The sequence below is a fragment of the Mirounga angustirostris genome, unplaced genomic scaffold, assembly GCF_029215605.1.
Source record: "Mirounga angustirostris isolate CCGP_5_RB_7025 unplaced genomic scaffold, mMirAng1.0.hap1 SCAF_1, whole genome shotgun sequence".
Lineage (NCBI taxonomy): Eukaryota > Metazoa > Chordata > Mammalia > Carnivora > Phocidae > Mirounga > Mirounga angustirostris.
The window spans coordinates 2,769,495-2,795,831 of record NW_026991709.1 but is presented as its reverse complement, the minus strand read 5'-3'; the positions used below and the strand labels follow the sequence as shown (position 1 = coordinate 2,795,831).

Sequence of the window (26,337 nt, the reverse complement as noted above, 5' to 3'; positions counted from 1 at the left end):
GCGTCCGCCCTCAGCTCAGGTCATGATCTCAGGGTCCTGGGATGGAGTCCCACATCGGGCTCCCTGCTCAGCAGGGAGTCCGCCCCCCCCCCAACTCATGTGCTCTCTCTCTCTAATAAATAAAATCTTAAAAAAAAAAACAAAAAACCAAAGCTAGGACTTACAGTTTCCAGTTCTGCACGTTCAGGAGCTGGAGGCCACCACACCATCCTAACAATAAGTAAAAAGCTCAACACACTGAAAAATCAACAAGTCCTCTTAGATCCCAAAGACTGGGGAGGACACAGGGCAAACTGCTTCCCCAAGATGAGAAAGAGACAGAAAGGTGAGTATAGGGGGTCACAGCTTACTGGAGCATAGGGTCATGAGTGGAAGCCACTGCAAGAACAGAAGCAGGGGCAGGAAACCTGAGCTGACCTGGTGAACCTCCAGAGGCTCGGCGTAGACAAGTGTGAGAATTAACAGGTTGAAGGGGACTCAGTCATGGCGGCCTCCACAATAGCATGACACGTACCTCTGGGAGCCCGACCAGGCTTCCAGAGCAGGCACAGGGGCAAAGCACCCACTTTGACACATACCCGGGCACTCTGTTCTTCCCAACAAGGCCTGCCCTCAGGGGAAACGAGTCAACCAGAGCCTAACTCTAGGGAAAGGAAATAACCAACACCAGCCCACTCCAGCAATCCTCTTCCACTTAAGGGGGACAGGGGGAAGAAATAACTGAGAGACACTTGTGAAGTTCAGTGTCCAGAGCAAAGGCTCACTGGAAGCATGAGCCCTGATCACAGGACTATAGAATGTATCCCTCCCTCCCAACACCTCACCACCACGGTACTAAAGGTTATTCACAGCAGTTCCTTCCCAGGACATCTGGCTATCAAGAAAAAAAATCACAAGGCAAAAGGCTAAAGAACACATTTGCAGACAGAGAACACAACAGAGCCAGACATGGCCGACATGTTAGAATTATCAGCCGGGAATTCAGAACAATTCTGACTAATATGCCAGAGGCTCTGATGGGTAAAGCAGACAGCATGCAAGAACAGATGGGCAAACGTAAAGAGAGAGATGGAAATCCTAAGAAAGCACCAGAAAAAAACACTAGAGACAAAAACACTGTAACAGAAATGAAGAATGCATTTGATGGGCTTCCTAGTGGACTGGACATGGCTGAGAAAGCATCTCTGAACTGGAGGATATATCAAAAGAAACCGGCAAAACTACAACACAAAGGGAACAAAGACAAAAAACCAGAGCAGAATGCCCAAGGACTGTGGGACGACACAGAAGGTATGACCTCTGTGAAGTGGGAACAGCAGAGGAGAAGCGAGAGAGAAAGCAGCGGAAGACATACCTGAAGCAATAATGACTGAGAATCCCCTAAACTACCGTCAGACAGCAAACCACCTCCCCAGGAGGCTCAGAGAACACCAAGCAGCGTAAGTGCAAAAATCAACTACACCTGCGAACATCATTTCCAAACTGCAGAAAATCAGAGATAAAGAAAAAAATCCTGAACAGGGAAGCCAAAGGAAAAAAACACCTACCTAAACGGGACCATAGACAAGAATTACACCGGCTTCTCCTCAGAGAGGAGAGCAAAATATTTAAAGTGTTGAGAGGGGAAAAAAACCAAAAAACAAAAAACCTAGAATTCTGCATCCAATGAAATTATCCTTTAAAAAATAATGGAGAAGGGCGCCTGGGTGGCTCCGTCAGTTGAGTGTCTGTCTTCAGCTCAGGTCATGATCCTAGGGTCCTGGGATCAAGCCCCACATCAGGCTCCCTGCTCAGTGGGGAACCTGCTTCTCCCTCTGCCTGCAGCTCCCCCTGCTTGTTCTCTTTCTTTCTCTCACTGACAATAAAATCTTTAAAAAAATGAAGGAGAAACGAAGAGTTTCTTAGACAAAAATTGGAATTTGCTGCCAATAGACCTGCCTTGCAAGAAATGTTAAAAGCTCTTTAGAGAAAAGGAACATAAGTCAGAACTCAAATCTACTTTAAAAAAAGAAAGAGGTCTGAAGAAGGAATAAGTGAAGGAAAAGTAAAAACTTGCTTTTCGTATTCTTGATCTATCAGCAGTTCATTCAAAATAACAGGCACGACGTCAGTCAATGATCATGACTTGCAGGTAAGGAAGTGCGTGGCAGCAGGGACACGAGGCATGGGGAGCTAGGAATCAGGATGACCACGTGACCAGAAGGCACTCCTAACACCTGGGAGCTGACACGGTATTATCTGAAAGAAGTGGATTAGTTGTAAACATACTGCAAGCTGTAGGGCAGCAAGGAAAACCAGTGAAAAAGTAGTTTAGCTGATTCACTACAAAAGGAGAGAAAACGGAACCATATAAAATGCTCAATTAAAACCATGCAAGGCAGAAAAAGAGGGGAAGACAAAAACAGGACAAAGACCAAAGGCAACAAATAGAGAAGAGTCACGGGTGTGGTCGACATTAGTCCAACGGTATCAGTCATCACTGTGACCGTCAATGGTCCAAACGCACCTATGGAAAGACTGACCATCAGAGTGGATCAAAGACACAGCTCAACTGTATGTAGTCTATGAGAAGCCCACTTTAAATATAAAGATAAATATAGATTAAAAGTGGGGCACCTGGGTGGCTATGTCAGTTAAGCATTCAACTCTTGGTTTCGGCTCAGGTCATGATCTCAGGGCTATGAGACCAAGCCCCACACTGGGCTCTGCGCTGGGCATGAAGCCTGCTTAAGATTCTCTCCCTCCCTCTGCCTCTCCCCCTTCCCCCCCTCTAAAAAAATATAGATTAAAAGTAAGCAGATGGAGGAAAATATACCATTTTAACACCAACTGAAAGAAAGTAGGAGCAGTTATGTTAATTTCAGACACAGCAACTTCAGAACAAAGGAAGTTACCAGGGATAAAGAACGGTATTACATAATAAAAGAGGGTCAATCCTTCAAGAAGATATAACAATCCTTAACATATATGCACCTAACAACAGAGCGTTAAACCATGTGAAGCAAAAAAATTGCAAGTAGAAATAGATAAATCCACTATTATAACTAGAGACTTTAACACCCCTCAGACCACAGTGGAATTCAACTAGAAATCAGTAACAGAAAGATAACTGGAAAATCCCTAAGTACCTGGAGATTAAACAACATACTTCTAAATAACACATGGATCAAAGAAGTCTCAAGAGAAATTTAAAAATATTTTGAACTGGGGCGCCTGGGTGGCTCAGTCATTTAAGCGTCTGCCTTCAGCTCAGGTCATGATCCCAGGGTCCTGGGATTAAGCCCCACATCAGGCTCCCAGCTCCACAGGAAGCCTGCTTCTCCCTCTCCTTCTCCTGCTTGTGTTCCCTCTCTCACTGTCCTCTCTCTGTCAAATAAATAAAATCTTAAAAAATATATATTTTGAACTAAATGAAAATGAAAATACAACTTACCAAATTTGTGAGATGCAGCAAAAGCAGTGCTCAGAGGGAAATGTATAGTACTGGATACATGTTAGAAAAGAAGAAGGATCTAAAATCAATCATCCAGGTTTCCACCTCAGGAAACCACAAAAAATAAAAGCAAATTAAGTCCATAATAAGCAGAAGAAACAAATAAGAATTAAAGCAGAAATCAATAAAATTGAATATAGAAACCAGTAGGAAAAAAAAATCAAGAAAACCAAAAGCTGTTTCTTTGAAAAGAACTTGACAGAGGATACACATTACTAACATCAGAAATGAAAAAAGGGACATCACTACAGATCCCATGGAAATTGAAAGGATAATAACCAAATACTAGGAACAACTCAATGTCCACAAATTGGATAACCTGGGTGAAATGGACCTGTTCCCTGAAAGACACAATCTGTCAAAACTCACACAAGAAGAAACAGATGACCTGTATAGGCCTTTATCTATTAAAGAAATTGAGTCAGTAATTAATAACCTTCCAAAACAGAAAACACCAGGCCCAGATGGGTTCACGGGTGAATTCTACCCAATATTTAAGGAAGAAATTATATTAATTCTCTACAATCTCTTTCAGAGGACAGAAGCAGAGAATATTTCCTAACTCATTCTATGAGAACAGCATTACCCAAATACCAAAACCAGATAAAGACAAGAAAACTATAGACCAATACCTCTCATGAACACAGATGCAAAAAACCTCAACAAAATATTAGTGAATTAAATCCAAAAATGCGTAAATAGAATTATACACCATGGCCAAGTGGCATTTATCCTAGGTATGCAAGGCTGGTTCAATACTTGAAAACCAATTAATGTAATCCATCACATCAATAGACTAAAAAGAAAAATCACAAAATCAGATCAATAGATTTAGAAAAAGCATTTGACAAAATCCAATATCCATTCATGATAAAAACTCTCAGTAAACTAGGAATAGTTTACTGGACAAACTTGACAAACTGGTTTCAGCTCAGGTCATGATTTCAAGTCATGATCTCAGGGTTGTGAGACTGAACCCTGCATTGGCCTCCTTGCTGGGCATGGAGTCTGCCATGGAGAGGACAGGAGAAGACAGGAAAGACAGGGCAGGAAAGGACAAAAGATAGATTGGGGCGCCTGGGTGGCTCAGTTGGCTAAGCCTCCAACTCTTAGTTTCGGCTCAGGTCATGACCTCAGGGTCATGAGATTGAGTCCTGTGTGGAGCTCTGAGCTCAGCAGGGAGTCTGCCTCTTTCCCTTTTCATCTCCCTCTGCCCCTCCCCCTGCTCACACACATACGTGCATGCACTCTCTCCCTCAAATAAATAAATCTTTTTTTAAAAAATGTATACAGATTGGGAAGGAAGAAATAAAACTGTCTTTGTCCACAGATGACATAATCATCTATGTAGAAAATCTAAAAGAATCAACCAAAAAAAACTCCTAGAACTAATAAGATTATAACAAGTTTTCAGGATACCAGTAACCATACAAAAGTCAACTGCTTTCCTATATACCAACAATGTACAAGTAGAATTTGAGATTAAAAATGCAATACCATTCACATTAGCAAGCCCTAAAAATTAAATACTCAGGTATATATCTAACAAGATACGTATAAGATCTGTATGAAAAAAACTACACAACTCTGATGAACCAAAGAACTAAATAAATGGAAGACAGAAAGAAAGACAAGAAAGGAGAAAAAAGAAAGGAAGGGGAGGGGAGGGGAGGGAAGGGAAGGGAGAAAGATAGATAGACTGGGGCTCCTGGGTGGCACAGTTGGTTCAACGTTCAACTCTTGGGTTCAGCTCAGGTCATGATCTCAGGGTCATGAGATCCAGCCCTGCATCAGGCTCTGAGCTCAGTGAGGAGTCTACTGGAGTTTCTCTCTCCCTCTCCCTCTGCCCCTCCATTCTCTCTCTCTCTCAAATAAATAAATAAATCTTAAAAAAAAAAAGAAAAGAAAGATAGATAGATTGATTCTACTTTCATGGATAGGAAGACTCAACATTGTCAAGATGTCAGCTCTTCCCAACTTGATCTGTAGATGCAATGCAATCCCAATCAAAATCCCAGCAAGTTATTTTGTGGATATTAGCAAACTGACTCTAAGGTTATATGGAGAGGCAAAAAGCCCAAAATAGCCAACACAGCACTGAAAAAGAACAAAGTTATAGGACCAACACTACCTGACTTCAAGACTCACCATAAAGCTACAGTGATCAAAACAGTGTGGTATTGGTGACAGAAAAGACAAATAGATCAATGGAACAGAACAGAGCTCAGTAATAGACCCACACAAATATAGTTAACGGATCCTTGGCAAAGAAACAAAGGCAACACAAGGGAGCAAAGAGAGTCTCTTCAACAAGTGGCACTAGAACAACTGGACGTCCACACACACAAAAATGAATCTGGATACAAATCTTACATGCTTCATAAAAATTACCTCAAAGTGAATCACAGACCCAAATGTAAAATGCAAAACTATAAAGCTCCCAGGGAATAACTGGGAGAACATCTATGACCCATACGGTGATGCCTGTTGTAGACACAACACCAAAGCTGTGAAAAAAATAATTGATAAGCTGGACTTCATTAAAATTAAAAACTTCTGTGAAAGACCATGTCAGGAAACTAAGAAGTCAAGCTACAGACTGAGAGAAAATATTTGCAAAAGACACATCTGATAAAGGAATATTATCCAAAATATACAAAGAACTCTTAAAACTCAAAGCCATGAGAAGACATGGAGGGACCGTGAGTGTGGATCACTGAGTGACAGAGCCAGTCTGAGAGGACAGCGTTCTGTGTGATTCCAGCGACAGGACTCTCTGGCAAAGGCAGAACTGTGGAGACAGTAAAGGGTCCATGGTTGCAGGGGCAGGGGGAGGAAAGAAGAACAGGTAGAATACGACACGTTTCTAGGGGAGTGAAAACACTCTGTATGTTACTGTACTGATGAATATATGTCATAATACATTGGTCCAAACCGACCGAATGTACAGCACTAAGATTAAATTCAGGTATACTATGGTCTTTGGATGATTATGATGTGTCAATGTAGGTTCATTGTTGGCAAAAAAAAAAAAAATACCATTCTGGTGAGTGATGTTGATAGTGGAAAAGACTAGGCATGTGTGGGGGCAGAAGGTACATGGAAAATCTCTGTATCTTCCTCCAAATTTTGCTGTGAAACCAAAACTGCTCTAAAAAATTTAAGTCTTTTTTAAAAAAATCCCCATCTCTGGGTCTGAGGCACCCAAACTGCTGAAAATGAGTAGCCTTTGATCATAGAGGTGAAAAGGAAAGCAAAATCCCCAGGAAAGAGGCAAGTTACAGTCCAGAGAGAGAGGCCAAAAAGATAAGTTTACTTGCAGTACAAGAAAGGTCCTGGTTCCAGAGGACTCCAGGTTGGGAGTGAGCAGTGACGAAAAACATGACCAAGCGGCATGCAAATCAGAAGGCGGCCAGAGATTATGAAGTAAGAAGAGCCGCTTCGGGACGGTGCATGCTGAGATCCCAAGTGGGGTTTGAGGCGAACAGTCCATATGTGGGCTTTGCTCCCTGGCAGATGGAAAACTGCCAAGAAAACAAGCAAACATCTCTGAATGCAAGTCTGCCCATCTCCCACTGCAGGACAAGGGCTGCCTAAGATGCAAAGGCACAGAGCTCCATGTGCTGGAACCACAGAGACTAGAAGAGATGCAGCCCCCACACAAAGCCTTGCCTCAGAAGTGGAGCAGGGGGCTAACTGGCCCCATAAACACTGACCTTGTACAGACCACAGATGCAAACAATGGTGTAGTATCCCAGAACACATAAAAAACAACAGCAAGTCGTGAAAAATACAACCCAACAGAAAACAGGCAACAGACATGAACAGGTAATTCACAGGAAAAAAACCTGTTCTGAACCTGTGCAAAGAGTTTCAACCTCACTGGTAATATCCATCTCGAGACAGGCAGACAGATGTAGAGAACACAAGCATTCTTTATAAGACAGTAACAAAGAATGAAGCACTGAGGAAGGTGTGGGAGACCCAGAACACTGCTGCCGTGTAGGTGAAGTGCAGGCTTTGGTGACCCGTTTGGCAGCATCTTATCAACCTGAAAGTGTGCTTTCCTTCCTTCTCAAATACTGCACTTCGGGGACAGCTCCTAGAGAAGCGCTCACAAGGAGGTATTTGCCACAGATGCTCACTACACCGCTCCACGTGAGGAGTAAAACCTGAAAATAACCTAGTGCCTGTCAGTCAAGGATAAAATGACCCAAATGTCACACCTTCTCTCATGCAAGATATGTAAAAGGAATTAACTAGATCCATAGAGCCACATGTAAAAACATACACAAAACCATATGAGTTAGACATTATGTTGTATTATATATTGCTCATGAACATATATTTGTTAGCACAAAATATCAGAATAGACTCGAGAATCTGCTTCCAGATAAGGTGGGAGTCACACCCCACCCTCCTGCTTCCACTGAACACAGCTATGAATTCTGAACAGAATATATGGAGCAACTCCGTGAAACCCCAGAAAAGTAAACAGGAGCAAGCAGGCAGACTGGGAAGAAGTCCAGAATTCCAAGAACCAGCAACCCATCAGCAAGTTTACCACTCAGCCTCCAAGCCCAGGCGCAGCACTGACTTGCACAGAGTGCCACTGAGGCTGCAGCATCAGGAAGGGGCCCTGCAGAGCGTGGGGCCCCCACGTCACCCTGGCTGTGTGGGAAGGAAATCTTCCCCAGCCCTGGAAGCTGCAGAAGTCAGACACAGCAGGGCACGTGGAACCCCAGCACTCCAGGCGAAGGACAGTAACTACCAAGTACCCAGCACACGGCAGACAGTAAAGAGATCAGGCAGGTGACCTCACAAGGCTCTTCAGAACCCCTGGCCTCACACCAGGCTGTGCACATGTGAGTCCAATCACAAACAGCACATCCCAGCCTGAGGAGTAAATTGCCAGCGATGACCCAGGTGTCAGGCTGGCACGGGTGGCACCAGAGGCCAGTTCTGAAGCTCGAAGTGACCCTGAAAGCATGATACCCAAAAGGCTGGTCAGAGCTTGTGATCTGGACCCAACCAGGCTGACTGCCTGCTCAAACAAAAACATCAACACTCTCCACAGTTTCAACAAGACCCAGGGTCTCACAATATTCAGATGTCCACAATACAACCCAAAATTACTCAGCACATGAAGAAATGGGAACAATCCCAACTCGCATGGGAAAAAACCACCAAGAAACACCAGACCAAGATGACAGAGACTTTAAAGAAGCTATTAGAAACAATGTTCCAAGGAGGAAAAGCACCCACCTAGAATGAACAGTGTGATAGGCAGAATCCTAAAATGGCCCAACATCTCCTGCCCTAGTCCCCAGGCTGGACACAATGTAACACCCTGGTCGTGGTCAGTTCTATGGCAGAGAGTCACTGCAAACGTAACTGACATGACTCCTCAGGTGACTCTGAGTTCATCAAAAGGAAGTTTATCCCGTGATGCCTAACTAAACCCATGAGCCCATCAAAAGCACAGCATTCTCTCTAGCTGGTAGCAGAAGAGGAAGTCCGAGAGCTCCCAAGTGTAAGAAGGATTCAGTGAGCTGCCAGAGCTCGAAGATGGGTGGCTCATATAATCAGAAATTCGGTCAGCCCCGCAAGCTAAAAAAGCCCCCATGTGACAGCCAGCGAGGAACAGGGGCCTAAGTCCTACAAGTGCAAGGAACTGGATTCGCCAGCAACCTGAACATTCCTAGAAGCACTCTTGCCCAGAGCCCCTGGAAAAGAGCCCAGCCTGGACAACACCTTGGTTTTGGCCAGAGACCCTAGTCAGAGACCCGGGCAAGCCATCTCAGACTTCTAACCTACAGAAGCATGAAGGACGTGTTGTTTTAACCACGAGACTTGTTACCCAGTAGAAACCCAATACAGGTTTGGGTCCCTGGCAGTGGGACACTGCTGTAACAAATGAATACAGGTTCATTTCGAGGTAATTAATATAAACTGAAGTGTCACATAATAGCATCTGGGACTCACTGATTGCTCTAAGGTGAGAACATTGTTTTCGTTTCTTATGATTTTTCTAAAAGAGTACTGAATAAAGAGTGCATCCCTTAATTCTCCAGGCAATGTGTTTCTTCTATTTTTTTTAGAACTATTGCCAAGTTAACTGTGTTTACTTGAAAAAGAAGCCCAATCAGCAAATTCTAACTATTAACTAAATAAACATGAGCTTTTTAACATCGTCCACCGTACACTTTGAGTTTGGTACACTGTCCTGGCTTCAGGTCCCCCAGAAGCTGCAGTATGGTGTCCAGCAGCACCCGACTTGAGTTAACCAAGAACTCGCGACCACACGCTATGGCAGCAACATCTGCAACAGAAAGACAGAACAGAGCATCAGAATCACGGTTACTCCAGAGTCTGGAAAAGCTGCCCCGAGACAGAGCATTTTTTGCTATTTTTTCCTGAACAGACCTAATGAAAACACAGACTAGCCCACGAGGTGCTACCAAACAGCGCCATCCAGGAGCTGACAGCCCAAAAAGAGTAACTGACAACCACAGCGGTTATTAAGGTGATGAGTAATGTCCTCTGTGATTAGCAGATGCCTCGGGAGCGGAACAGAGCACGGAATCTAAGTGCGTCTGCAACCGGACCACAGCATGCTCCAGAATACCGGATTACACAGCTCTGGGCAGTCAGGGCTCAAACTGAAGGTGGATGCGTATTACTTTATCTGGGACCAAAGACACTAAAATCCACTTTCAGTCCTGGGAGTGAAATCCTAATGACTTTGAACCACAATAGCAAACTGAAATCATGAGATCAAGAAAGAATATGAACACCATCCTGAGAAAGGCTCTTTTTCTAAATTTTACATCCTATTGTGGGTCGGCAAGTATCATGTTTCTTCATGCCTGAGGCCCTGCAAAACCAACATGGAGATCAAGCCAGGTAATTCCCGGGGCTCCGTCTGGCATTCCAAGGCCGCAGCTCATACTGGTTCTGTCAGCAGCACTGGACACCCATCAGGTTACATCAGTGCTCCCAGGGTACTTAGCATGCGTTGGTGGGACCCTTCTTTAGCTAGGTCTAAGAGTACAGGAACTAGCGCTCCTAACTCAAAGGCACAGGCCCAACTGGAAGAGAAGCAGGGCAGCAGCCATGGCCTCCCCGCTCCGAGGGGTGTGCTTCCAGTAATTCACAGGTAGACGCGTCTCACATGTGATCCTCATAAATAGCCTTTACTAGTTTAAGGAACTTTTCTTCTATTTTCAGTTTGCTGTTAATTATCAAGAATGGAGGATGAATTTTATCACTTATTTCTTCTGCCTCTGATTAATCTGATGGCAGAATATAAAATTTTTTTTTAAAGATTTTATTTATTTATTTGAGAGAGAGAGAATGAGAGAGAGCACATGAGAGGGGGGACGGTCAGAGGGAGAAGCAGACTCCCTGCCGAGCAGGGAGCCTGATGTGGGACTCGATCCCGGGACTCCAGGATCATGGCCTGAGCCAGAGGCAGTTGCTTAACCAACTGAGCCACCCAGGCGCCCCAGAATATAAAATTTTATCTATGCTACCAGATCAACTTTATGGAATCAATCCTGGACATTCCTATTTATTTTTGTCTATCTGGACTGAGAAGAATCAAGAGAGGGATATTAAAAGTCTCTTAAACCTAACAGATATTTTTTTTCCCACTTCTGCTTGCCTTTCCAGCAAGTTTCACCTCATAAATTGATGCAGTGTTATCTGGTATATAATTTCACTTTACTGAAGATGGGACCCTTCACTGACATGAACTTGCCTTCTTTGTTCAATGAATTTGAACCTGATAATTATATTTTCTAGTATATGACATACTCTAATTTTAGTAAAGAAACATTTGCGGGGAAACTGAACCTTCAAGCATTTGGCATCATAAACTCATAGAAAGTCATTTTAAGGTTGTTTTTCAGAGGAAAGCCTTCTTTGAGCAACTATAGCTGACCACCTCCTGGAAATCCCACAGAAAAACTTACATCTAGCTACATCCTTTAGTAGCCAATTTCCAGAGATGACTTGCCCACAGACCATGCCTCCAACATGTAAACCCTGAATTGTCCCTGCTCTGTGACTTGTGTAACTAGCAGAATGCAGCAGAACTAACACTGTGTGACTTTCAAGGCTTCTACCTTGGTCTCTTGCCACCTTCTCTAGAAGCCCAGAGTCACTAAGAAAGAACTCTAACTATGCTGAGGCTGCCATGATGCAAAGACCATAGAAAGAGGGCACAGTGAGAAGCCCTGAGACTACATGAGGAGAGCGGCCCCCACGAGCCCCCCACTGTTCCATCGCTCCATGCTTTGAGCGGCCCCAGCTGAGGCCCCATACACGGCAGAGGGGCAGCAAATCACCCCTGCCAGGCCCTGAGCAAACTGCAGGCTCATAAGCAAAGTAAATGTGCTTGTTTAAAGACCTGAAGCTTCAGGTGGTTTGTTATAAGCAACAGAGAACAGGACATCACTAAGGTATCACCAAAGAAAGTGTTACAGAGCAAAACATCATCCAACAAAGCACAACAAATCCCGTACCATGTATCCAGTATTGGAATAGCAAACGCCAATCCTGTACTTCACTGAGTATCAATAACTAAAGAGCAAACTACCAAGTAAAATAAGTATGAATTAATTCCTACACATGGCCCCAGTATTCGTCAATCTGTTTGGGATGCTTATGAGGCAACTCCAAGACTACAAAGGATTGCTAGTGTGATTTTCTGTTAAAATGTACTTATATTTTATAGGTTTATTTTTCTTTAAAATTATTTACAATTATTTCTATAAGTTACCATAGTAATTACATAATTTAAGAAATTAATCTGGTGTCAGTTATGGATGCTGATAAAAATACAAAGAGTTGAGGAATGCCTGGCTGGCTCAGTCAGAGGAGGATGCGATTCTTAATCTCAGGGTCATGAGTTCAAGCCCCAGGCTGGGTGTAGAGATTACTTAAAAAAAATCTTGGGGTGCCTGGGTGGCTCAGTCAGTTAAGCGTCTGCCTTTTGCTCAGGTCATGATCCTGGGGTCCTGGGATCAAGCTCCGCGCTGGGCTCCCTGCTCAGCGGGGAGCCTGCTTCTCCCTCTCCCTCTGCCCCTCCACCCTGCTTCTGTTCTCTCTCATCCTGTCTCTCTCTCTCAATAAAATCTTTTTTTTAAAGTCTTAAATACATATATACAAAGAGTTGAGATGTGTTATGTCTGATATTTTTGCTTTAGGTTGTAATAATTTTGTCTTATTTTCATCAATAGAAATAATAACAAGGTACTAGCATAATGACAGAAATATAGATCAATGGTAGAATTGAGAATCCAGAAATAAGCCCTCATATTATTTTCCTCAACTGATTTTCAAGAAGGCTGTCAAAATAATTGAATGGAGAAAGGACAAATGAATAATCTTTTTAACAAATGGTGCTGGAACAACTGGATATTCCCATGCAAACAAATAAAGTCGAACCTCTGACAACAAATATAAAAATTAACTCAAAATGGACCAAAGACTTAAATGTCCAGCTAAAACTATAAAAGTCTTAGAAGAAAACATAGGGATAAATCTTCATGACCTTGGGGCGCCTGGGTGGCTCAGTCGGTTAAGCGACTGCCTTCGGCTCAGGTCATGATCCTGGAGTCCCGGGATCGAGTCCCGCATCGGGCTCCCTGCTCAGCAGGGGGTCTGCTTCTCCCTCTGACCCTCCTCCCTCTCATGTGCTCTCTCTCATTCTCTCTCTCTCAAATAAATAAAATCTTAAAAAATATATATATATATATAAATCTTCATGACCTTGGATTAGACAATGGTTTCTCAGATGTGACACCAAAAACACAAGCAACTAAAGATAAAAAAACTGGATATCATCAAAATTTAAAACTTCTGTACTTCAAAGGATGCTATCAAGAAAGTAATAAGGCAAGTGACAGAATGAGAGAAAAATTTTATAAATCACATATCTGATAAGGGACTGGTATCTGGAATATACAAAAAAAACTCTTACAAATTTCAAAATGGGCAAAAGTGTTGAATAAACATTTCCCCAAGGAAGACATACAGATGGCCAATAAGTACATGAAAGGATGCTCAACATTATCAGCCAGCAGGGAAATGCACATCAAAACCACAGTTAGATCCCACTTCACGCCCACTAGGATGGCCACAATCAGAAAGTTAATTAAAAAATACTGATGAGTATCTGGAGCAACTGAAGCCCTCAGGCATTGCTGGTAGGATTGGAAAATGGCCTGACAGCCCCTCAGATGGTTAAAACCATATGATCATGTGACCCAGCAATTCTACCCCTAGAAATGAAAACACATGTCCTCACCAAAACTTGTACACAAATGTTCACAGCATCATTATTCATAATAACAAAAAAGTAGAAACAACCCAACATCCATCAACTGATAATGAATAAATGTGGTATGGCCGTACACAATATCACCCTGCCATACAAAGGAATGACGTGGACAGACCTCGAAAACATGACACTAAGTGAAAGAAGCCTGGCACAAAGGACCACATACGCTATGATTCTACCATATGAAATGTCAAGAATAGGCAAATCCAGAGATAGAAAGCAGATCAGTGGTTGCCTAGAGCTTGGGGAATGGCAGTATTGGGGAGTGATGGCTAAGGTTAGGGGGATTTCTTCCTTTCTTCTCAGGGTGATGAAAATGATTCAAAATGAACTGTGGAAATGGAGGCACAACCACATGAAACCATCAAAGTGTATACTTTAAATTGGCGATTTGTAGAGTATATTATTATATCTCAGAAAACCTGTTTAAAAATAAATTTAAAATAGGGGCGCCTGGGTGGCTCAGTCATTAACCGTCTGCCTTCGGCTTGGGTCATGATCCCAGGGTCCTGGGATCGAGCCCCGCATCAGGCTCCCTGGTCAGCGGGAAGCCTGCTTCTCCCTCTCCCACTCCCCCTGCTTGTGTTCCCTCTCTCGCTGTGTCTCTCTCTGTCAAATAAATAAAATCTTAAAAAAAAAAAAAAAAGAAATCCAAACTGTGCTGAAGAGGTCAACCTGCATGGATGGGCTGGGAGATAAAATTCAGGGGCGCCTGGGGTGGCTCAGTCATTAAGCATCTGCCTTCGGCTCAGGTCATGATCCCAGGGTCCTGGGATCGAGTCCCACATCGGGCTCCCTGCTCCGCGGGAAGCCTGCTTCTCCCTCTCCCACTCCCCCTGCTTGTGTTCCCTCTCTCGCTGTGTCTCTGTCAAATAAATAAGTAAAATCTTAAAAAAAAAAAAAAAAAGAAAGAAAGAAAGAAATCCAAACTGTGCTGAAGAGGTCAACCTGCATGGATGGGTTGGGAGATAAAATTCAGGGGCGCCTGGGTGGCTCAGTCGTTAAGCATCTGCCTTCGGCTCAGGCCCTGATCCCAGGGTCCTGGGATCGAGCCCCACGTCGGGCTCCCTGCTCGGCGGGAAGCCTGCGTCTCCCTCTCCTACTCCCCCTGCTTATGTTCCCTCTCTCGCTTTGTCTCTCTCTGTCAAATAAATAAATAAAATCTTTTTTAAAAAATTAATTAATTAATTAAAAATAACAGTAACAACAGAGATACAATTTTCATGTTTGATACATTACTTAGTCTCAGCTGCTCATCTTGGACCTGTTCTTGTATATAAACCTCTTATCTGCAGTACTAACACTGTACCATATTTTTTTTAAGAAACATAAGCAAGTTTCCTCTAATTTTAATATTGTGACCTTTGTTTTATTGTTTGTTTTTTGTTTCTTTGCATTTGCTGTAGTAGTTTCTTATCAAGTCAATTATTCAGCTGTCAGGGGTGAGGGAGAGCGTCAAGGGCCATGGGCAGTCTCAATGTGAAAACTCTGCTTCTGTACGCTTTTCATGGAAACCCCCCTCGGAGCTGAGAGGATGCCCAGTCCCACTGGGAAGTGGCCCCCAGAACTCAGTTTTGCTCGTAGTTTGGCTGATCTGATTTTTGTGGGACTACAGAAGGATGACTTGTAGAAATCCCAGAGAATTCTCCCATACACAAATTATAGCTGATCGGAATATTAATTTGTCCAACTATGTATGATTCAAGAAATTACACCAAGAATGAACTATGTCCCAAAATCTCTATGAGGAAAAGATTCTATGGACAGAGTCCAATAACTAGACCAAAAGCCAAAAGAGTTCTGCTAAATCTTTACTTAATTTCTTGATGCCCTCTTGAGCTGAAGCCTCAGAAGGCCACAGGCCAACTGTGACCAGCTTCACAGAAAAAGGACTAGTCATTCCTTGTACCAGTCCCTGCAATCCCCTAGTATCACCTGTTTTTTAAAAAGCCTAATGGTCGGGGCGCCTGGGTGGCTCAGTCGTTAAGCATCTGCCTTCAGCTCAGGTCATGATCTCAGGGTCCTGGGATCGAGCCCCGCATCAGGCTCCCCGCTCCGTAGGAAGCCTGCTTCTCCTTCTCCCCCTCCCCCTGCTTGTGTTTCCTCTCTCGCTGTGTCTCTCTCTGTCAAATAAATAAATAAAATCTTTAAAAAAAAAAAAAAGCCTAATGGTCAAGGATATGGCTTCATCCAAGATCTGTGAACAAGTAACAAAACAATTATACCCCATTTTGCTGTACTGCCCAATCATATGCCACCCACCCTCTCTTTGTGCCTTCTGAAGCCAAATTCTTTTTTTTTTTTTTAAGATTTTATTTATTTATTTGCCAGAGAGAGAGAGAGAGCAAGTGAGCACAAGCAGGGGGAGCGGCAGGCAGAGGGAGAAGCAGGCTTCCTGCTGAGTAAGGAGCCCGATGTGGGACTCGATACCAGAACCCTGAGATCATGACCTGAGCTGAAGCCAGACGTTTAACAAACTGAGCCACACAGGCATCCTTTTTTTTTTTTAGATGAAGCCAAATTCTTTACAGTAACAGATTAATGCTCAGGTTTCTTTAGTGTCCCATTCTATAAAGTTGGCCAATTTACTTGCCTTCACCTAGAAAAACCAACAATTCACCTAGAAAGTTATATCCCCAGGGATTCACTGAAGTTCCACACTTCTCTCAAATCTTAATCCCAGATCTTAAGGATACTTGGGTGAAGTCTTGGTTGGGGATCCCTCTGATCCAACATGTACATTAACTGCCTCTTATGTTCCATTAATCTGGAAAACTCCAAGGTTGACTATAATTATTTCCTCACTGAGCAAGATGAAAAGGGACATGAGCATCTAAGGAAACACTCCAATTCCACAAAACAGCATTTCTTTATCTAGGCCATACTCCGTCAACTGAAGGAAAGCTATTATCTAAGGAAAGATTACAAAATATCCAAAATTATCCAAGACTAATCACTAAAAGACAATTAAGAAAATTTCTATGACTAACTAGATATTGTAGATAATATATACCAAATTCTCCTGAATTAGCAAGACATCTGTGTGACTTAACTAAATCAAGTATGTCAGAACCATGCCCATGGAACACAGAAACAAAAAATGCCTTCAATGATCCTGAAATTTCTTTCAACAATTACCTCTCATATCCCAGAGTATCATAAATCTGTCTATGTACATGAAAGGTTAAGGTCATGATCTAGGGCAGTGGTTCTCAAAGTGGCAGAGAAAGGTGATTTTGCTCCTAGGAGATACTCGGCAATATCTGGAGACATTTTTGATTGTCACACTTCGGGGGCTACTACAGGCCTCTCTAATGGGTAGAGTCTAAGCGTGCTGCTAACCTCCTACAACACAAAGGAAGGCTCCCACAACAGAAAATTCTAGTGCTGAGATTGAAAAGTGATGCTCTAGGAATGTTACCTCAACAACAAGGCATGCATCAAAGACCCACCTCCTCTCAGAGCCTGTCCCTTGACCCAGGAGGCAAGGCTTACTGCCTACTTATCTCAGAGCAACTGCCACTCAGCCAAATCCAACAGTCTTCAGGCCTGAACTAGGATCACCTTTTAGCCTTATGGCATCACACGCAGTATCATCCCAAACACTAACTAGAAATACCAGCACTTTTCTTCTAGTCAGTTAACTAATCATGAAACAGTGCTCCTTCCTCCTTTTCATAAGTTAGTATGTCAACGGAACACCCTCAACCCAGCCCCTTATTACACTTGTCTGATGACAGAGAGCCTCCTAGTTATCTCTGTAGTTCAAGAAGTGTCCATGCCAGAAGAGAATTTAGGAAGGACACTCCTGCCCAGAGCCTGCCTTAGTGCTGCTTGTTGCTCGGTCTTACCTCACTAGGGAAAAGGAGCAATTCTGGGCTGCTTATGAAGTCACCTGGGTCATGGTTTCAGAGTGTCTTTCTTCTTCTAGTGCATCCAGTTACACAGCTCCATTATCTGTTGCCTGAGTCTTAAATGCTTCTGTTTGGCTACTGTCCTGACAGTAAATTCAATAAATGATTCAGACACAGAACCAGGACAAAATGATGGTGATCAGTACTCAAACTGGAGATCAGCTCTCTACAAGCCAACCTCGCCTTTAAGGACATCCAACAACAGTGGTGAGGATCTAGGCAGTCCCTGATGATCTCTCCTAGAGCTCAACCACCTCCAACAACACCAAAGATACATACCCACACACACACACAGAAAAAGATGGACTGTCCTGAAGACACAGGAAAAAGTAGCCATCAGAGTGTAAAATGGCACAGTTGCTGGGGAAAATGGTCTGGCAGTTTCTTAGAAAGTGAAGCACAGAACTATCCTATGACCCGGCAATTCCACTCCTAGGTGTATGCCCAAGAGAACCAAAAACATGCGTTCACACAGAAACTTCTACATGAATGTTCACAGCAGCAAGACCTGTAATAGCCAAAGAGTGGAAACCACCCAAGTGCTATCACGGACTCTTCCCTGCAGACTCGGACTAGCAGACAGAAGACCACACACAGGTCAAGGGACAGAACTGGCACCTTCCCCTTCCACAGGCACAACCACTCAAGCCTAGGGTTAGCACAGACCTCAGTCACCACGTGGGGTCTGAGACACTCCTCAGAAGATGAAACCGAGGGTCACGGACACAAGAACACAGGGCTGGTCAGAGACAGAAGCTGAACTGGCCACTGGGCCTCAACTCCCAGCCCATCTCTTTCCCACATTGCTTGCCTGCGGTAGTGCGAGTATGTGGGAGGACAGGGACAAGTAGAAGAATGGAGAAGTGATGGTCACCGACACAAGGGTGCTCTGCTATCAAGTCTCAGGAGCTCTTACATTCATGACATGGGTGAGTTTACTGTATGTAAATTTTAATTTTTTGTAAGTTTTTATTTCAATTCCAGGTAGCTAACATACAGTGTAATATTAGTTTCAGGTGTGCAATGTAGTGATTGGACTTCCATACATCACCCGGTGCTCATCAGGACAAGTGCACTCCTCACTCCCCACCCCCTATTTCCTCTATCCCCCGGCTCACCTCCCCCTCTGGTGACCACCAGTGTAGTGTGTTGTCTAGAGTTAAGAGTCTGTTCCTTGGTTTCTCTCTCTCTCTCTCTTTTTCCCCTTTTCTTGTTTGTTTTGTTTCTTAAATTCCACATTTGAGTGAGATCATACAGTATTTTCCTTCTCTGACTTATCTCACTTTGCATGCCTTCTGTTTAAAAAAAGACCTTAAAACAATTTAAAAAGTGGAGCAATGCAAGCCCCCTCCACCTGAAGGCGCCCTGTCGGAAGCGTGCCATGCGATCCTGGAAAAGGGCCAGGCTAAACCAGGACTGGCCCAGACACTGTCACAGTCTCAATATCCACCTCAAAGAAGTACCACCAATTTTTAAGGGATTATGAAGAAAATGTCTACACAGGTTCTACCTTATTAGGATTTCAGTAAATGAAGGATAATGCCATGAGGAAAAATAAGATTTCCTCTCTCTTTAATAGCAGAGAATTACCCTAAGAGTGGCATAGGACAGAGCAGAAAGGAAAGAGCAATGGGAAAGAGCAAATATATAAAGAGTAAATCTAACAGTCATGGCAATAGATCTAACTATTTCACTGACATCAGAACAATAATACTAGTAACTACCACCTCCCACTATACTAAGATAGGATTTATTAATTATCTAGTTACTTGGCCTTATTCCTTACAGCAGTTTTGCCATAGAATTCTATCCTAGAAAAACTGTAATCTTTGGGAGACAATTTAGGGTTTTGGAATTATTTAATTATTGTACCAAAACAATAGCAAGAGCTTCGCTTACGCTTAAGGCTTCTACTTCAGCTAGATGTTCGTAAAATGATTCCTAATAACAAGCAGCTAAACTTAGTTTTGTTTTGACTTCCTTCCACGCACAGAACTGAACAGAACATGCAAAACCATCCTGTTTCCTAGATCAGTCTTCTTACTGACCGACGCTTACCAGATTCGCGGGGGGGGGGGGGGGGGGGGGGCAGTGCCCCACAACACCCACACCTGGTACCTATCCCAGGCCCACCAGATCAGGTTCTCTAGGGTAAGAACCACAGGACATTGAAAAAGTTCCAGGAGACGTTGCTGCATACACACCCCTGGCTGTAATCACCACTCCAGAGACATGGCTAACAGTCACTGCATCTCAAAAGAATGACTTACTTGTTACGATCCCAGCCAAAGCAAACACAAACTGATTTTCATTGGAATCAAGCTCCTTGACATCCCCATCCAGTGACTTCACAAAACTCTCCATTGTTTGACCAGTGATGTTGAAAAACTTCAAAGCTTTATCCTGAAAGTTTGGAAAGGAAAGTATCACAGCCCTGCACAAACACTGGTACAAAACATTACAAGAGTACAAAGGCATAAAAGGAAGACTCTGTGTTAATGACAGAAGCAGTATTCAAAAGTCTGCTCCTTCATTCCAAGTTCCCATATGGAAAAGAACAGAAAAAGGAAATCTGGAATCTGTAGAAAAACTACCCTGCAGACTGATGGAAGGAGCAAAATAAAATATATGTGAGGGAACAGCATGAGTTTACAGTGGTGGCAGTATGAGGATGGGTTCATCCAAAATCCACTAGGAATATGCTAGAAAAATACGTTCTCTGTTGGTTCCAGGCATGAAGCCACAGGTTTCAACCATTGGAGAATGGAGTTTCAAACAAAATCTTAACAGAAACCTCAACATGTCAAGAGACAAAGGCAGTGAGCAGGCTTGCTGGGCACTTTAAATCTTCATTACTCAGCAGAAGTCCCTCCAAGCACACAGAACTTTTGAAACGCTTCCCGGGGTGCTAGGGTTCTAAGGGATAGCTTCAAAGCCGACACATACATACCAACGGCACAAGGCAACTTCACGGGCTGATAGAATGTTCTGAGCCTGGGTTGTGGGGATGGTTACACAACTCTGGAAATGAGCTAAAACCACTAAAATTGTACACTCACAAATGGGTAAATTTTATGTGTAAATTACACGTAAATAAAGCTCAATAAATGTTAAAATACAATTAATCTCCACTAAAGTCACACACAATTTTTGTTTCTCCAAGTCATAAGTAATGGATTGCTGGCCTCCTGTCGAACCTCCCCCGTATCTGTACTCCCATTCACAAGCACACCCTCCTCCTAGAGTGCAGCCACAGGCCCCTGGCACCACACCTGCCTTCCCTGCCCCTCACAGCAGGGCGCTGCCTGAGCCCTGAGCCACCAGAAGGGCCTGCCAGTTAGTCTTCCTGTCTCGTTCCCACACCCACCCTGCTCCTATCCACCCTCATTCACAGTCAGGACAATCTTCCTGAAGTCTCTCGCCCCACCATTCTTTTACTCAAAACCCTCAGGAATCCAGTCTTACCACCCTACTGGGTAAAATCAGCAACCTGGCTTCTGAGGCCTCCCAAAATCACATTGCATCCTACTTCCGCAGGGTTATCTCCCCATGACTTTACCGCACTGACCCTCTACTCTGTGTCCACTGACCCATGCGTGGCCCCCAACACTAACTTCAGGCTTCTCAGCCCATGCCTCTGATGATGCCATTCCTCTCCCCTCCCCATTGTCTGCCCTTGCCACCTACTCGAGTTCATCAAAGGCCATGTCAAACCTCTCTTCCTCTGGGAAGTTTTCTGAGTGTGTGGGAGTGTGTGTGCGTACTACTAAAGTACACAAATACATAAATAACATGCAACTTTCAACAAATCAAATATTGCGTTACTCATGGGATAACCTACAGAGAAGCACTTAAACTCTGTTAAATGTGTGTAGATGTCAAGGAACTGAAGTGGTACCACCCCACAAACACCACACAGACTCATTCCGCACCCCTAGAGCACCGGCTTACACCAGGCCCTACACACTGCTGGGCCCGGCGCTACTGGATGAATGAACACAAGATGTGGACTTCATCTGTAAGCTCCTTAGTACACACTGTACCCTCTGGGTTCCATCAACACTGATGGACAATACCCAGGGAGCCCAGTGGTCATGCTTACTCCTCCCAGAATGGCTTTGACGACGTCCTCACTGCTGGAGACGCCCCACAAAAGGGTGCAGGCCGCTGCTCCCATTTCCGTACAGTATTCTGCCTGCTGCAGGAGTTGCTGCTTTGCTTCATTCAGCTGCTGTCGAAGAGCGAGTTTCTCCTAAAATCAAAACAGAATAAAATCGGCAAAATGAATAGCATTCAACCTTGAAATACCTCTACTGTGTTTCTCATTCAAAGATTTAAAAAAAAAAAAAAAAGCACAAAGAATTACAGAAAACAGTTGGCAAATGAAAACCGGTCCTTAGACAGCCATAATCTCTAACTTTTAAAACTTCAGAGGAAAAATAACACTCTCAAAAAAGAACATGCTGCTGTATTAGAGCACAAGTATTGCCAAAGATTTGAATTCATCTTGAATTCAAAATGAAGGCACCTCAGGTCCCAAGTGGCTATTCCCAGAATCAACACTGATGGGGACACCTAAACAAAGTAACAGAGCACCATTTCTAGTAGAAGAGCCTGACCCCCGCCCCCCCCCCCCCCCCCGCCCCAGATAGCTCCCTCCACTGGAAAGACACCAGATGACACAGCTAAGCCCGGCTAGGACAGATGGGGCAGAGACAGAGAGAAGTGAGAAGGAGGGCCTCCCAGGCATGCCGCACATGGCGAGCTGAGTGCCAGTGTGACAGAAAGACGGAGGTCAGTGGGGATTCTGAAGAATACCGCTGGAAAATCTCAGCCAGGGCTCTTAACAGTGAATTGTCCTCCTGATAGTCCCTTAGACCACACAAACAAGCCTAAAGGCTCGTTTCAGGTGGCTCTTGGGTAGTATGGGGCTTTCTGACCTCCCCCAACCTCCACCACTGGTTGCACTATTGTTGTTACCTAAAGTTCCCTCAAAAGGTGAGAGCATTTCCTTACTTAAAAGAGATAAACTTAAGAAATATAGAAACCTGGTGGCTCAGTCGGTTGAGCATCTGACTCTTGATTTCGGCTCAGTTTGTGATCTCAGGGTGGTCGGATGGAGCCTTGTGTCAGGCTCCATGCTCAGCTGGGGGTCTGCTTCCCTCTCCCTCTGCCCCCTCCCCATTTGCATGCACACGCACTCTCTCTCAAATAAATAAATCTTTTTTAGAAAGTTAAAGTATTCTAGGGGCGCCTGGGTGGCTCAATTGTTAAGCTTCTGCCTTCAGCTCAGGTCATGATCTCAGGGTCCTGGGATCGAGCCCCACATCGGGCTCCCTGGTCCGCGGAAAGCCTGCTTCTCCCTCTCCCACTCCCCCTGCTTGTGTTCCCTCTCTCGCTATGTCTCTGTCAAAATAAAAATAAATTTTTAAAAAATCTTAAAAAAAAAGTTAAAGTATTCTAGATGTTTTAGGTTTTTCTTTTAGAGAGGTGAGTGCAGGACAGTTAGAGGGGGAAGAAAAGGAAGCAATGGGCCACAAATCAAACTTGACCTAGGGTGGCCCATTCACATCTACCGGGGATGATGTATTTGGTATGCAGAGTTCCATACACATTCAGACATATATTCACACTTGTTTTAGGAGAAAAGATGGTCACTGAACCTATGACACATGCTAATACTGCCTTAGGTGATCACAAATTCTGGTTTCATCCTAATAGTAGTCTGGATTCCTAGTTCTGTTCTTCAGGGGTCTGTAGCCAAACCCACTCAAGTCAGGGGGACATGTGCAAACCTACATCAAACACTTCCTTTCCGAACTCTAGCCTTCCTCACAGTTGAAGCAGTCTGTATTCCAATTAGTCTGTTTATGATGGTTCTTTGACAAGATCACACAATAACTGCTGAGAATGACCAGACAGGATGGTCTTCACTGCAATCATATTTGGTGGCTTCAGGCAGATATGCCCTGACAAAGGGAAGCACGTATAGTACAATAATATCAAGAAAAACTCAACAAAAGTAATTCCATTCACAATAATATCAAAAATAAGAAAAAGAAAAAACTTAAGAAAAGTAGTTTAAGCCCTGTATAGTAAAAACTACAAAGCGTTGCTTGGAAAAAGTACAGAAGAGGTCAATCAATGGAAAGACATACCATGTTCATGGACTAGAAGACTAATATAGGTAAGATGATAATCTCCCCAAACTGACCTACAGATTCAATGTCTATCAAATCCCTGTCAAAATTTCAGCAGGCTTGTTTGTACAAACAGATAATCTAATTTTAAAATGCATACGGAAATGCAAAAAAAAAAGTGTGAAAAAGAAAACCAAGGTTGACGAGAACTAACACCGCCTGATTTCAAAAACAAAAAACAAAAACCTATTCTAAAGCTATAGAGGGCGCCTGGGTGGCTCAGTTGGTTAAGCGACTGCCTTCGACTCAGGTCATGATCCTGGAGTCCTGGGATCGAGTCCCGCATCGGGCTCCCTGCTCGGCAGGGAGTCTGCTTCTCCCTCTCCCGCTCCTCCCTCTTGTGCTCTCTCTCTCTCACTCTCTCTCTCAAATAAGTAAATAAAATCTTTAAAAAAAATTAAAAAAAATTTTAAAAAAAAGCTATAGATATCAAACCAGTGTGGTATTAGTATAAGGATAGACATATAGATCAATGAAACATTAACACTTATGGCAATTGATTTTAACAGAAGTGCCAAGGCAATTCAATGGAAAAAGTATAGTCTCTTTAACAAATTGATGCTAAAACAAATAGATAGATATTCATATGCAAAATAATAATAACTCAAAATGAATCACAGACCTAAATGTAAAATCTCTAGGAAAAAATCTCTGTGGCCTTGGGTTAGGCAAATATTTCTTAGATATCATAACAAAATCATAATCCATTAAAAAATAATAAATTGAACTTCATCAACATTTAAAACTTTTACTCCTCAAAAGATACCATCAAGAAAGTACAAAGACAAGTGATAGACTAAAATAAATTATTTCCTTTTTTAAAAAAGATTTTATTTATTTATTTTGAGAGAGAGAGCGCGTGTGAGAGAAGAGAGAGCACAAGCAGAGAGGAGGAGCAGAGACAGAGGGAGAAGCAGGTTCCCCACTGAGCAAGAAGCCCAATGCGGGACTTGATCCCAGATCCCTGGAATCATGACCTGAGCCAAAGGCAGACGCTTAACTGACTGAACCAGCTGGGTGCCCCAAGAGACTCTTAACCATAGGAAACAAACTGAGGGTTGCTGGAGGGGTAAGGGGTGGGGGGATGGGGTAACTGGGTCATGGGCATTAAGGAGGGCACATAATGTAATGAGCACTGGGTGTTATTACAACTGATGAATCACTGAATTCTACCTCTGAAACTAATAATATACTATATGTTAACTACATTGAATTTAAATTTTAAAAAAAGATGATGTTGGTTGGGAAAAAAATAGGCAAAAGTTGTACACCAGAAACTTACATAACATTGTGTGTCAACTTTGTTTCAATAACAAAAACATAATTTAGGCAAAAGATGTAAACAGACATTTATCCAAAAAATATATGAATGACATGAAAAGATGTTCAACATGAGGGTAATGGAAATTAAAACCACAATGAGATACCATTACACACTCACTAAAACGGCTATAACTCAAAGTACTAACAATACCAAGTGTTCACAAGAATATGGAAAAGTAGGACTTCACATATTGCTGGGTGGAATGCAGAAAGGCACACTCACTCTTGGTAAACAGTGTGGCAGTTTCTCACAAAGTTAACCGTATACTCACCATATGACCCAACAATTTCACTCCCAGGTAACCCCCAAGAAAAATTAAAATATATGTCCACACAAACACTTGTACATGAATGTTCATAGCAGTATTATTCATAAGAGTCAAAAATCGGAAGTTACTAAATGTCTATCAACTGGTGAAAAGATAAAGAAAATGCGGTACAATAGAAAGGAACAACAATTGACACGTGCTAACATAAATGAACTTCCAAAGCATTACACCAAACATAAAAGACTATATTCTATTTCTGTATTTCTATAAAATATTCAGAAAAGGTAAATCTGCAGAGACAGCAGATCTATGGTTGCCTAGGGCTGAGCAAGGGAGCAAGGACTAACTACAAACAAGTATGTGATAGAAATGTTCTAAAAACTGGACAAAATCCAGCACTCACTCATGATAAAAATTCTCAGCAAACTAGCAATAGAAGGGAACTTCCTCAACTTGATAAAAAGCATCTACAAAACACTGCAGCTAAAATCATATTTACGTCTATAATGGGGAAGGCTACAAACAAATGGGGGTGGGGGTACATGGGAAATCTCTGTATTTTCCACTCAAATTTTGCTGTGAACCCAATGGAATATTACTCAGCCACACAAAAAAAAAAAAAAACCAAAATCTTGCCATTTGCAATGACATGGATGGAGCTAGAGAGTATTATGCTAAGCGAAATAAGTCAGTCAGAGAAAGACAAATACCATATGATCTCACTCATACATGGAATATAAGAAACAAAACAAAGGTGGGGGGGAAGGTGAGAGAGAGGCAAACCAAGAAA

General features: G+C 43.0%; 1 protein-coding gene across 3 annotated transcripts in view; it reads right to left on the bottom strand.

Moving 5' to 3' along the window:
- The window catches only part of HSF2BP (heat shock transcription factor 2 binding protein), a 100,307-nt gene that overhangs the window by 51,337 nt on the left and 22,633 nt on the right, over window positions 1-26,337 (bottom strand). For all 3 annotated transcript variants that reach the window (XR_010407385.1, XM_064578243.1, XM_064578246.1), the window contains 3 exons: window positions 21,858-22,007; window positions 20,026-20,158; window positions 9,698-9,815 (listed from right to left, as the gene is read on the bottom strand). Coding sequence is in view for 2 of the 3 variants with exons in the window: in XM_064578243.1 (XP_064434313.1) it covers window positions 9,698-9,815; window positions 20,026-20,158; window positions 21,858-22,007 (401 nt within the window). In the remaining variant the exon portion in view is untranslated. The remainder of the gene's footprint in view (window positions 1-9,697; window positions 9,816-20,025; window positions 20,159-21,857; window positions 22,008-26,337) is intronic.